Below are 11,279 nucleotides of genomic sequence, written 5' to 3' on the forward strand. Positions count from 1 at the left end.
CTACATGCATTATCAAATATATATTGTAAAAACAAATCAGTTCATAGTGAAATTGTGTGGATGTCAAATCTGCTTTTTATGTAATTATTAGATATATTTATAATAAAGACTCCACTGCTGAGAATTGTAGAAACAAACTGCAACTGGTTGCAATAAAGGAAAGAAAATATTCTTTATTTTACTGCAAAATAAAGTAAAATGAGATTTTTGTGTCTGTGGTCACAAACAAAAAATAAAAAAGCACACACATAGTATATATACTTTATATTTTTACATATATATATATATATATATATATCCACTTGGATTTCAGGATGATTTCAGTTCTTGCTGGTTCTTCATCATTTTTCTGAACAGAGAATCTTGGATGGAATTGCAGGTTGTTCCCTTGTGAACCATTATAAGATTCAACATTTTATTTTAATTGTCTTTGTTTGATAACAGAGGACAAAGTTCATTTTAGATTTTATTCACACCTAGAAAGAAGGCAAACATTAAACTATGTCCATATTTGCAGCTGCACAGATTCTTCCTCCTGGTTCTCAGGTTGTTTTCTATTTTTCTTCCTCAGAACTTCAGAAAAAAAAAAAACTATGAGGCAAAAATAAAAAAACCAGCTGGTTTAAAACACCGGCATCCCAGGCTGTGCGGTTACGGCAAGCCGTTTTCACAAACTCTGTCACCTGGTTACTTGAACTCCAGCCAAGAATAAATTTTGACCAGAAAAATTTTATTATACAAAATGGAAATTCAAGATGGCTCTTTCATATTCAGATGAATAAGAGCAATTTAAGATTTCTTATCTATTCTCTTCTCTAAACATCTTGGACATAAACATGGCTTTGAAAAGGTAAATTGCAGTTTTAACTTGTCGCTATTTGTGTTAAAAAAAACCCATTTGAAATATTGAGAATTATAATTAGCATTATGATTAGTCTGGATAAAATTTGAAATATTTGAAATTTATTTTTGACAAATTGTAATTTATGTTTCACAGCCAGTAATTTATTGCAGATATTCTGAATTGAAACTTCCATACAAAATTTATTGTAACATAATTTCTACCAGTCAGAATGTAATTGTAGATTTTTGGTGGGTGAAACGGTTTTATGCTAAAACAGTCCAACATACCTAGTGCAGCAAGACTTTGTCATGTCAACATTGCAGCTTCAAAACATCTTTAATCAGTTATTAATAAACCAAACTTTAAATAACAATAAATAAAAACTGTAACATTTAGAAACTCGTCGTTCAGCAGGAAACTGGGAGATAAATCGTTTTTTAGCAGCGACCGTAAAGAGGTAGAGCGTTGATAACCGAGGGAGTCGCTGGTTTAAACTTTTCCCTCCATAAAGAACCACAGCAAACCGGAGCAGGTTTCCGTTAGTGTTTATCTGCAGGCGGTTCCCGACCCGGTAGAACAGGAAGTCAGTAGGCGGAGCTTCCAGACGCCACCGCCGGTCACGTGTGGTGAGCTACGCGCGCTGCTCGTTGTCACTGCGGTTCCGGACGGCCTTAGGTCCGTCTCCAGCTCCTTCTGCTTCTGTAATAAACCCTGAAAAACAGACAGTGGCTGGCTGAGTGGGTTCACCTGCAGGCGGAACCGATCCGAGGGAAACAAGCTGCTGGATGGTTCCAGTGAGGCCCAAACTACCGGAGTCTGGAAGGTACCGACCGGATCGGATCCATCTGATGACAGAAAGCTGAACTGATTTCACATTAATATTATGACTTAGTTTCCCAGTGTATCTAAAAAGCTTTGACACCTAAAACTGATCTCACTAAAATTACATTACATGCGTTGTTAGTTATACACATTACATTTTATGTTTATTTTTATATTTCATACCTTTTTATAATCTTATAAGAATTTCCTTTCTCATTTTAATGACCTGAAAAGTGTGGCGTAGCTCTCCGTCAACATCTGTAGAGTTTCTGTGGGATTTAGTGGTCGGTGTGTGTTTTGTTCTGTTCTTCATGGGGAGCCAGCAGGTGTGTCTGGTTACCTGCCGCAGCTGAGCCAGGCCTCAGGATCTCCTGCTGGCGCTGGGAGCCAGGCAGCATCTCTGGGTGGAGCAGCGGGTCGTGATGCGAGGAGCCAGGAGGAGCTGCGGCCTCAGGAGGACGAGGGCCTGACCAGGAGAGACAAGGTTCTGATTGGTAATAAGTCACCACAGACAGACAAACTGGACCTCCTGACCCGCCGTTAGGTTCTGTCGACCCAGGTTATAGAGAAAGATGGCTGCAAATCACGCTTAGGACTAAAATGCTCATTAATATAATTTGAATCTAATTTCTTAAAGGTTCTGTTCTGTTTAATCTGTTCCTGTCAGTTGAGCAGAAAGCTGCCCCTGGTGGCGAACAGGAAAAACAACCTGCAGATCCATTTTCATGACATCAGCCGAACAAAACTGCAAATGTCACAACACTTCATTTTAGACAAATATCTGCTTTTGGAAAGATTTTATTTTCTAATTATGTTTTCTAGAATTTCTTGCCTTGTTTTTATTGTTTGATCGGAACAGAAACAAAAACAGTCCAAAACAATCTGGTCCGGTATTGATAGTTCACAGAACCAGAAGGATGTTCATCAGCTGATTAAAATGAAAAGTTTACAGTAAAAACAATAAAATAATATCAAAACAATACAATCCACTGAAGACTTGTGAATCAAAAACTGATATCTTAAAATGAATAAATTTCTGGTTCGTCTTTCGCATTAAAATGTCAATTTTAATGTCAGTTTTGGTTTTAAGGGGATCAACGACTAGTTGTAACAATAAACTTCAAGAAATATTTATTTTAGATGTAAAAACAATACAGTAAAGCTGTTTAGTTTTAATACATTTACATAAAATAATGTCATTGGATTGGATGTTGCAGTGTTTGCATTGCAATGCATTCTGGGTAAATGGCATATGCTACTTTTAGTGTCATTCTTTGTGGAAATATTGCAGGAATAAACTGAATAATTGTTACAAACCTGCGTTTTTTGTCTTAATATCTTAATATAGAAATATTTAAATTTCAGCCGGAGTTAGTGAGAGCCACTGCAGAGCGCTGCTGCGAGTTTAAAACCTGACCGGGGTGAGTCCTGGCTGGCGGCGTGTCGGCGGGCTCCAGGGGGTCCAGGCTGAAGACCTCGGCGGTCCGGAGGTAAGGAATGAACTCCAGGGCAGGAGGAGGAGGAGAGCCGGAGGCCTGCTGGCTCTGGGCAGGAGGAGAGCGCCCCCTGCAGGATGCCACAGTCCAGATTTCACCTCTGGTCTCTTTACTGTTTTACTAAACAAACTGAGTCCTGCTAAGATGAAACTCCTTCATTCTCTCTAGATGAACTACCGCAGGTCCAAATTACAAACTTGGGAAATTGGTGAAAAAACACAGATTCTCCAAACATTCAATCTTCAAAAACTAAAAATGAAATTAATAAGAATATGTTTGTAATTTTTTGCCCAGGCCTGTTTAAAGCTCCGGGACGTTCCAGGTTTATGTGGCGCTGCTCACCGGTCCGTGTCGACGTTTCCCTTCAAACCCGATTCCACCTGAAACATCGGCGCTCATTAGCAAACAACAACATCGTTCATCAAGTCCAATGGGATTTTCTGCTTCTCCACCTTCTTAGCGGTACTGGTTCCGTGCTGCAGGGCGTCGGGGCAGAGCCGGGCCTCCTGCTGGGCAGCGGGCGGTTCCGTTCTGGTCGGACGGGTCTTCTGCAGGGCCAGCAGCTCAGCCTGCCTCCTCAGGCGGCTCTCCTGCCGGTCCCTCTGCAGGGCGACCGGGTAGCGCTGCGAGGCGGGAACGAACCGCCGGCTGGGCCTGGAGAACCGCAGCAGGGACACAACAGAACCGTTTGCTTGGGTCACTGTGAGCTCGCCGGGCCTCATTAGTACTCTTATCAAGCTGTCCTCTGATTGGCCGAATCATAAACATCTCATGTAAATGTTTACATCATAATTTATAGTGGCTTTTTGCATAAACAAGCTCATTTAAATGTGGTTTTAATGTAATTTCTCATTTAATGGAATCACCAAAATTGCAAAACTGTTTTTCTGACGTTCGCAGAATCCAGAGAAATATTTAGTGACAGGAAAGCAGCTGCTGTCTTGGTGTAACTGTTGCTTTGACCTCTGTGTTCCCCACTCCGGCCTCGTCTTGCTCCTCTGGCTCTTCTCCGCCCGGGCGAACGGAGCGTATGGGTCTTCTCCCGCCGGCACACAGATGTTCTCCTTTCCCGCTCTCGGCGCACGGCTCCTGCCGTTAGGCTCGGCAGAACCACAGGGAGGCGGACGGTTCTGGTTCTGGACGGAGACGTCAGCGGTGTGAACAGGAGGAGGAGCGTCCTCTGCTCAGGGAGAGGAGAGAAGCTGTAATCGTATGTTAAAAATGAGAGCAGGAGTCCAGCTGTGGCGTCTCACCCGTCTGAACAGACGAGTCTTTAAACGACGAGCCGCGGTCGCCGTTTCCCACACACTCAGCCTCCCTGGTGACTGATGACACGCACAAACAAAACCCCGTTAGAAAACGTTTTCTAGCTGTTTGTTGTGCACATATATGCCCAACGTGGTTTAGGTTCACCAAACTAAACCCACGGAGATTTAAGACGGTTTTCACACCTGATAGTCCGATAGACTCGGTCAGACTGGACCAGAACTACAACATTTGTTACATTTTTATTTTACGTTTCTTTTATTGAACTTTTCACTTCGAGATGCAAACCGCTCCTGAAACAAATGAAGTTCTGCCGGACCTGTTTAGCTCAGAGAACCGGTTTGTTCCGGGTTGTTTGGGTCGCTTTACTCACTTCTGGATCCGGGTTTCTCCTCCGACCCGCCGCCGATCTCTGGCTGCTCCGCCGGAGGGACCGGATCGTTCTGACGCTCAACCAAAACCTGAAGAGAAGGAAATGGATTGTCTCTGATATTGGCAGACGCCCAGGGCGGAACTAGACAGGGGGCGTCTGCAATTGTTGCATGCTTTGTGATTTTGCAGAAATTCATGTAAAAATCAACAATTTTATGAATTTCTTTCTGCGCTTATGGATAATTATGAGTTTAATGGAAATTTTTCCCAAAAATGATTAAAATATTGGGTTTAAGTGATGCTAACTTCCTCCTGAAGGTGGCAGTCTCACTTCTACAAAAACACAAAAACAAAACAATCTTGTTATATTACTATTTCCAATCTGTCTGTTTGCTATATTATTAGGCATCTTTGATTAATATATCTACAGTTAATTGATCCCTTAGGGAAGTTAAATATTTATTATTATTATTAACAACAATGATAATAATGATTTAGCTCCACTGTTTGCCATCAGTTCCGGTTGAGGCACAACTTAAGTTTCTTTTTCTTCTCTTTTGGTGAAATCTGAAGGAATGAAGGTGGAACATCTTTTGACCTCTGACCTTCTCCTTCTTCTTCAGCATCTCCAACTCGTACTGCTTCTGCAGCTTCTCCCTCTCCATGGCAACCCTCCACTCCTCCTTCTCCTCCTCCCGTTTCCTCGCCGCCTCCTCCAGCTCTCTCTGCTTCCTGCGCTCCTCCATTTGGGCCTCGATGTCTCTCTGGGCCAGAAGAAAACGGTGAAGGCAGCAAAGCGCCGCACGCTGAAGACGGGGCTTCCTCCATGTTGGTGCCGCCATACCTGCTGCTCCAGCTGTTTGAGCCGCCTCCTCTCTCGCTCCTCTATCTGCGCCGGATCCAGCAGCGACGTCATCGTCCTCAGGAAGCTGCAGGGAAAACAGAGTCCAGATTAAACTAAGAGCTTCATTACTGCTGGTGTTTGGGGCTTAAAGCTGTTACTGCAACATTCAAGCACTTTTCAAGTTTTCAAACTTCCAACGCCACATTTTGGACATTAAAATAGAAATGGGTCTGTCATGCTGACAAATGCTTATCAATAATGATTAATTATTTAGAAATCATTATAAAAAACTGGATGTTAAAAGTCCAGTTTTCTACCAAAAACTGGATGTTTAAAGTCTTCGGTCTGGTCTTTGAAACATAATTTTGCTTGTAGACACTTCATAACTAACTTTATTTGTTGTTTTATTTATTTTGGGTATTTAAAATGTGTTCCAGTGTTGAACATTCATTAGAATTTAAAGTTTATTGATTTACATTCTTTCATTATTATTATCCCATTACCATTACATTACTGCAAAACACAATATTATTATTTATCGCAGTATCTTCTGAGAGAATTTATTGTCCAGGCCTCCGTGCAACAAATGCTTCCTTCGTTTTTCACAATAAAAGCTGAACTGTGACTGAAAGTTGGCTTAACAGCTCCTCTGGAGTTACCACTGGTTTCTCAGGTTAATACGTAAACCTGTCACAATAAAACAAATATTGTTATTTTAGATGCTCTACATATGTTTGTCAATTTAAAACATATTTAAAGTTGCTTATGATAAAAATCTATCCTGCTTTGGCCTGCCATAAATTTTGCTGGACGATAAATTGGCCCATAAATTATTGCAATAAACAATAAAATTGTTATTTTCCCAGTTTTCTACCTGGATCTGGAGGGAAAACCTCTGGTTGAATCCACGCTGGCTCCCAGGACGCTGTCGGCTCCGCAGCTGCTGGTTCCCTCCCAGACCAGCGACAAGCAGGACGACGGGTCCAAGTCGTCTCGCTCGGAGCCGCTCAGCCGCCCCGGGGCCGCGGGTTGGGCTGGCGCTCTGCGCTGGAGCGAGTCGAAGTGCGCGGCCCAGCGCTCGTGGTCCTCCGTCTGCACAGACACGACATTACTGTGAGGTCAGAGGCCGAATGTCAGATAAACCGAATGGATTTTCATGCAATTTGGCCTTTTATCCTCCAACAACCTCCATTTAATATCACTGAAAACCATTGATACGGAAAACTTCGGCCAAGATTTGACAATTCTCCTTTCTGGAGTTTGGACTTGCAGTGCATAGTGTTTTACAGAAGAGAATATCTCGTCTGTCATTGTTGTAAAACGACCCGGCTGTGTTTGGACTAGGCCAGAGTCTCTACCTGTCTCCGCTGCAGCTTCTCCTGTTTCCGGCGCTCGGCCGTCTCCTCCCGCTGGCGGTCCAGCTCCTCCAGCCAGACCCGCCTCTGCTCCTCCTTCCTCTCCACGATCAGCATTTCCTCCATGGGCGTCACCTCCTGCAGCAGCGGGGTCCAAACGTTTCGTCACACCGGCCAAAATTATTAACTCAAAAGTAGCCAAAAATAAAACAACCTGACTCAAGAACCGGGATCCAGCAGGACCCAGAAGGATCCAGCAGGACCCAGAAGGATCCAGCAGGACCCAGAAGGATCCAGCAGGACCCAGAAGGATCCAGCAGTTGGAGGTGAAATGTTTGAAACTACGCTCAGAGTTGATGTTTACCCCGAGTCGGAGGCTGGACCTGATGGCGGCTGGCTGCTCTCTGTGGCCGACAGAGGAAACACTCTCTGCATATTTCTCACCCTGAAACACAGCAACATCCGAACCATATCAATAAAACACAGGCTGAAAGGCCTGGAAACTGCTTCAAGCTCCTGCTCACTGTAGATTTCAAATGCATTTTGTTTTTTTATTAATTTACCTCGAGGTCTACTTGATGTTTTTACACCATTAAGTGATAACAGAAAGATTTAGGGATTGAGGAGATTTCTGAGTCAGAACTCAGACTCACATGAGTCATACTGATGTGCAGAGCTGTGCGATTTATTAATTTTATCCATTAAATTTTGATAAACTTTTTTTTATTTATTAAAATGAACACATTAGAATACATTGATATAATAAACTTTTCTTATCAATTAAAGGCCTGATTTATTTTAATTTTAATACTATTAAATCAGGGTCTTATTGAATGAGTAAAATGTTTTCATACTAATATGTAGGGCTGATTTTAATGGGTAAAAATAAATAAAAATCAGAAATTTCTTCATTAAAAGTCTGATTTTTATTTTAGAATATTCTCGTAAAATTGCATTCATTTTTACAATATTCTTGTAACTAAAAAAAACAACCTCAAAGATTTCAAGCTCATCCCCAATAAATCCTTACAACACACAATGAAGAAGAATTCAAATGAAACCTGGAGAATAAACAGTCTATCAAAGGTTGAGGTGAAGGTGAAATACCTGCAGTCTGCTGGGGGCTGAGCGCTGCAGCTGCTGCTTTAGGGCGACCTGCTCATCTGAAAGTCAGACAAACATTTTCGTTCTACAAAATTATCATTGCTGGACTTTCTTCCTGTTTAGAGGCAGTTTTTCCTTCCCTCTGTCGCCACATGCAAAGCGTTCGTACCAAGCTCTCTTTTCCACTGAGCCTTCTTTGCGTCGATGGCGGCTCTGCTGTCCGGCCGACGCTCTTTGAACCAACTGAATGAAGAGCGATGCAACCTAAGAAAAAAAAAAAAAAAAACAGAACAATTTGGAGCTGCAGGACAGATTTTTTTAGTGGGATTTTTACTAATTTTGTTTGTTTTGTGGCCTAATTCCTTGTGAACCCTAGAAAAAAAAAAAAAAAAATATATATATATATATAAATAAATCACCCCCAAGCCATGCTTTGACCAACATATGTACATCTTGACAGGACGTTAAATGTCTCTGGGAGCGATGGTCCAAACAGCTAATGGTCTAAAATAGAAAGTCGGCCATATTGAATCACAGCGGCCACCAAGTCTTTTTTAATGACTTTGAATCTAAGCAAACTCATCCAACAACTTCTTAGACCCAGGTGTCAAACTCATTCATCACAGCCTTGAAGCATTGAAGGTCAAAAGTTATCAAAGGATTTTTCATACATCAAAGCATGTGGGCGTGGCTGCCTCATACATCATACATGCATCATTCGATTTGCACCAAACTTGTTGTGATTGACCTTTGCTAACCTCTATTGACCCCAATAGTATTAAAATGTAATTTGACTCCAACAGCTTTACCTCCTTAATATATCAGCCGATCTACACCAGATTTTTGTGCATCGTCAGGAAACGCTGCTGACGATGCACGTCAGTATATCGCCTAGTGGATAGGAGCGGGAACTGCATGAGAGCGTCAATGTGGCAAATGGGTGGTGTTGCTGGAACCCCCGCGGTTAGAGTTTATAAAAAATGTTTACCTGTCATATTCATCATCACCTTCCTCCTTCATTTCTTCTCCTTTCTCATCCTCCTTTATTTGCCTTTCTTCTCCTCGGTTCACAGAAGAGGCAGCGTTTGTGCATGTTTGACCTCCTAGTGAGTAAAATTAAACAGTTTATAATAAGACGCAGCTTTTTGCTTCCAGCAGACCTGCAGTTTTTCTTGCTAGCGCCACCTTGAGCCGCCTGCTCCTCTGGCCCCCGCTGGGCGCAGCCGGTCGACACCGTGATGGAGCTGAGGCGCTCCTGTAGCTGCTCTCCGTTCACACACACCACGTCTCCGTCCTTCAGGTCTCCGTCCTTCAGGCCTGCATCCACGCTGCTCAGCATATTCTGCGACACTCCATCCCCGCCGTTTGGAGGCAGAGGCGTTCTCCTGGGGGATCCCAGCGATCCGACAGCAGAGCTGAGTTTGTGTTTGTTTGTCTTTACCTTCAGAGGATACATACAGTTACACAGCGGCTTGAAAAAGGTAAATATCTTTTTTTTGATGTTGTTTTTTTGATAACCATTATAGTACCTGAGATACCAAATGTATTATACAACCAACTTTTATTTAAGGTATGCTTTAAAAAGTAGTTTTACTGTTCCACCATGAAAAATTATTGCTTATTTTTGTTCTTATTTACACTCATAAGAATGGCTACCTACAGATGAACAATTATACAACTGTGCATCTTTGAAAAGCAGAAGTGGAGCCTCCTGCACAACCAACAAGAATGCAGTAAATGGTTTCTGGATGGTAAGTCAACAAGAAAACACTGGTCTTTTCCAGCTGCCATTGTACAGCTGATCAAACATGCTGGAGCTCAGCTGGGGTTGCTGAGTGATAGCCGAATTATGGCCGGGTTGCTAGGTAACAGGCTGCTTTACTGCTAATTTGAAAAGTTACATTTTGAAGGTTTTTTTAAACAGCTCATTTTCCAGACACCAAAAAACATGAATTTATTGCTAATTGGGCAACATTGAGACCCAAATGGAAATACAAAAATATAAAACTAACCTAATTGGTCCCCTTTAAATTGTACCAATACTGATCCAAACATTAATCATTTAGGCTCCGTTCCCTTACCTTCGCCACGGCTTACTGGAGTGCTCTTTGTGATGGCCTGGAGTTTTGGATGAATTCAGGATGGAGCTTCTGCCATCAGTGGTGGAGATGCTGGAGCTGCAGGATGAAGCTGCTGCTTTACACCTGACCTCCCTGGCACCCCGCGCAGCCTGCTGAGCTGGACGCTCCTCAGGGTGAACCTCCTCCAGGCAGGACGGCTGCCTGGCACTCAGGATGCTAGCTGCTCTGTGCTTACTGGGCAGCTGCAGGAAACGCATCACAAACCACGCAGGTAAACAAAAACCTTAAAGATTAACACATTTATTTATTTAAATTTTTTTTCTCCTTTCAGCAAGGAATCATTTCCAGAAGAGTCTAAGCAGTGCTGGACATAAAGACAACAGATGCTGTTGTTTCTTACCTTTATTGGATTTTTCACAACACCTGCTGTAAAAATAAACCAAACAATAAACCAAAAAATATCATAAAATATCATAAAATTTAGACATATTGTTATTACTTAATATTAAATATAGACATTTTTTAATTATTAAAATTTTGCAGCCATCAATTTTTATCACAAGCAGACAAATCAATGAAATGGTTGTTACAACAGATATGTTAGTATATTGGAGAAAAATCTTCTGTAATCAAAGCAGATAATTTATTCAAAAATGTTGGGTAGTAGGAAAGCCTCACCATGAGTGAGTAAAATCAATCTGGGTTTTCCATTGTCCAGCTCAAACAGTAGACCATCTCTGTTCAGGAACAATAACAGTCATTAGAGAACAAAATAGAGAAGAAAACAAACACCAAAATCAAAAGAGACAAATGGAAAAATGTGTTAAGAAAATGAATGAAAGTTAACAGCTACCCTTCATTCACTCACTGATTTAAATTTTAATTTTTCAAACCTAAAATAGATTCAGAATGAGGTTTTCTGTTTGGCTTTCACAAATTTTTCCACAGCAAACTACACTCAGAATCCCACAATGACAAAATCAAACTAAATTGTATATGGATTTAATAATTTATTTTAAAAATATTGCATTTAAATTGTAAATTAAGACCCTTTATTTACAACTTAATTGAAGCACCCCAGGGAGAAAATACTAG

General features: G+C 41.6%; 1 protein-coding gene across 1 annotated transcript; it reads right to left on the bottom strand.

Annotated features, from left to right (window-relative positions):
- Positions 1 to 1,475: 1,475 nt before the first annotated feature.
- LOC129356180 (coiled-coil domain-containing protein 66-like) lies at positions 1,476 to 9,542 on the bottom strand. The gene is made up of 17 exons (XM_055025780.1): positions 9,289 to 9,542; positions 9,092 to 9,206; positions 8,273 to 8,367; positions 8,107 to 8,162; positions 7,364 to 7,444; positions 7,003 to 7,137; positions 6,519 to 6,736; positions 5,645 to 5,729; positions 5,406 to 5,564; positions 4,802 to 4,889; positions 4,416 to 4,487; positions 4,126 to 4,342; positions 3,615 to 3,816; positions 3,505 to 3,542; positions 3,084 to 3,232; positions 2,007 to 2,132; positions 1,476 to 1,555 (listed from the first exon to the last, which is right to left on the bottom strand). The coding sequence occupies exons 1-17, from the start codon at positions 9,440 to 9,442 to the stop codon at positions 1,476 to 1,478; spliced, it is 2,070 nt and encodes a 689-aa protein (XP_054881755.1). The 5' UTR covers positions 9,443 to 9,542.
- Positions 9,543 to 11,279: the final 1,737 nt, after the last annotated feature.

Source organism: Poeciliopsis prolifica, unplaced genomic scaffold (assembly GCF_027474105.1).
Source record: "Poeciliopsis prolifica strain line A6 unplaced genomic scaffold, Auburn_PproV2 SCAFFOLD159, whole genome shotgun sequence".
Classification (NCBI taxonomy): Eukaryota; Metazoa; Chordata; class Actinopteri; order Cyprinodontiformes; family Poeciliidae; genus Poeciliopsis; species Poeciliopsis prolifica.

What these genes read in the sequence shown, in the direction of transcription:
- LOC129356180 (XM_055025780.1), bottom strand. Translation starts at nt 9,442, where the DNA reads ATGCTGAGCAGCGTGGATGCAGGCCTGAAGGACGGAGACCTGAAGGAC. An exon ending in CAGCCCCCAGCAGACTGCAG is followed by an intron (nt 7,445 to 8,106) that starts GTATTTCACCTT and finishes GCTGTGTTTCAG; the next exon opens with GGTGAGAAATATGCAGAGAG. An exon ending in AGACTCGTCTGTTCAGACGG is followed by an intron (nt 4,343 to 4,415) that starts GTGAGACGCCAC and finishes CTCCCTGAGCAG; the next exon opens with AGGACGCTCCTCCTCCTGTT.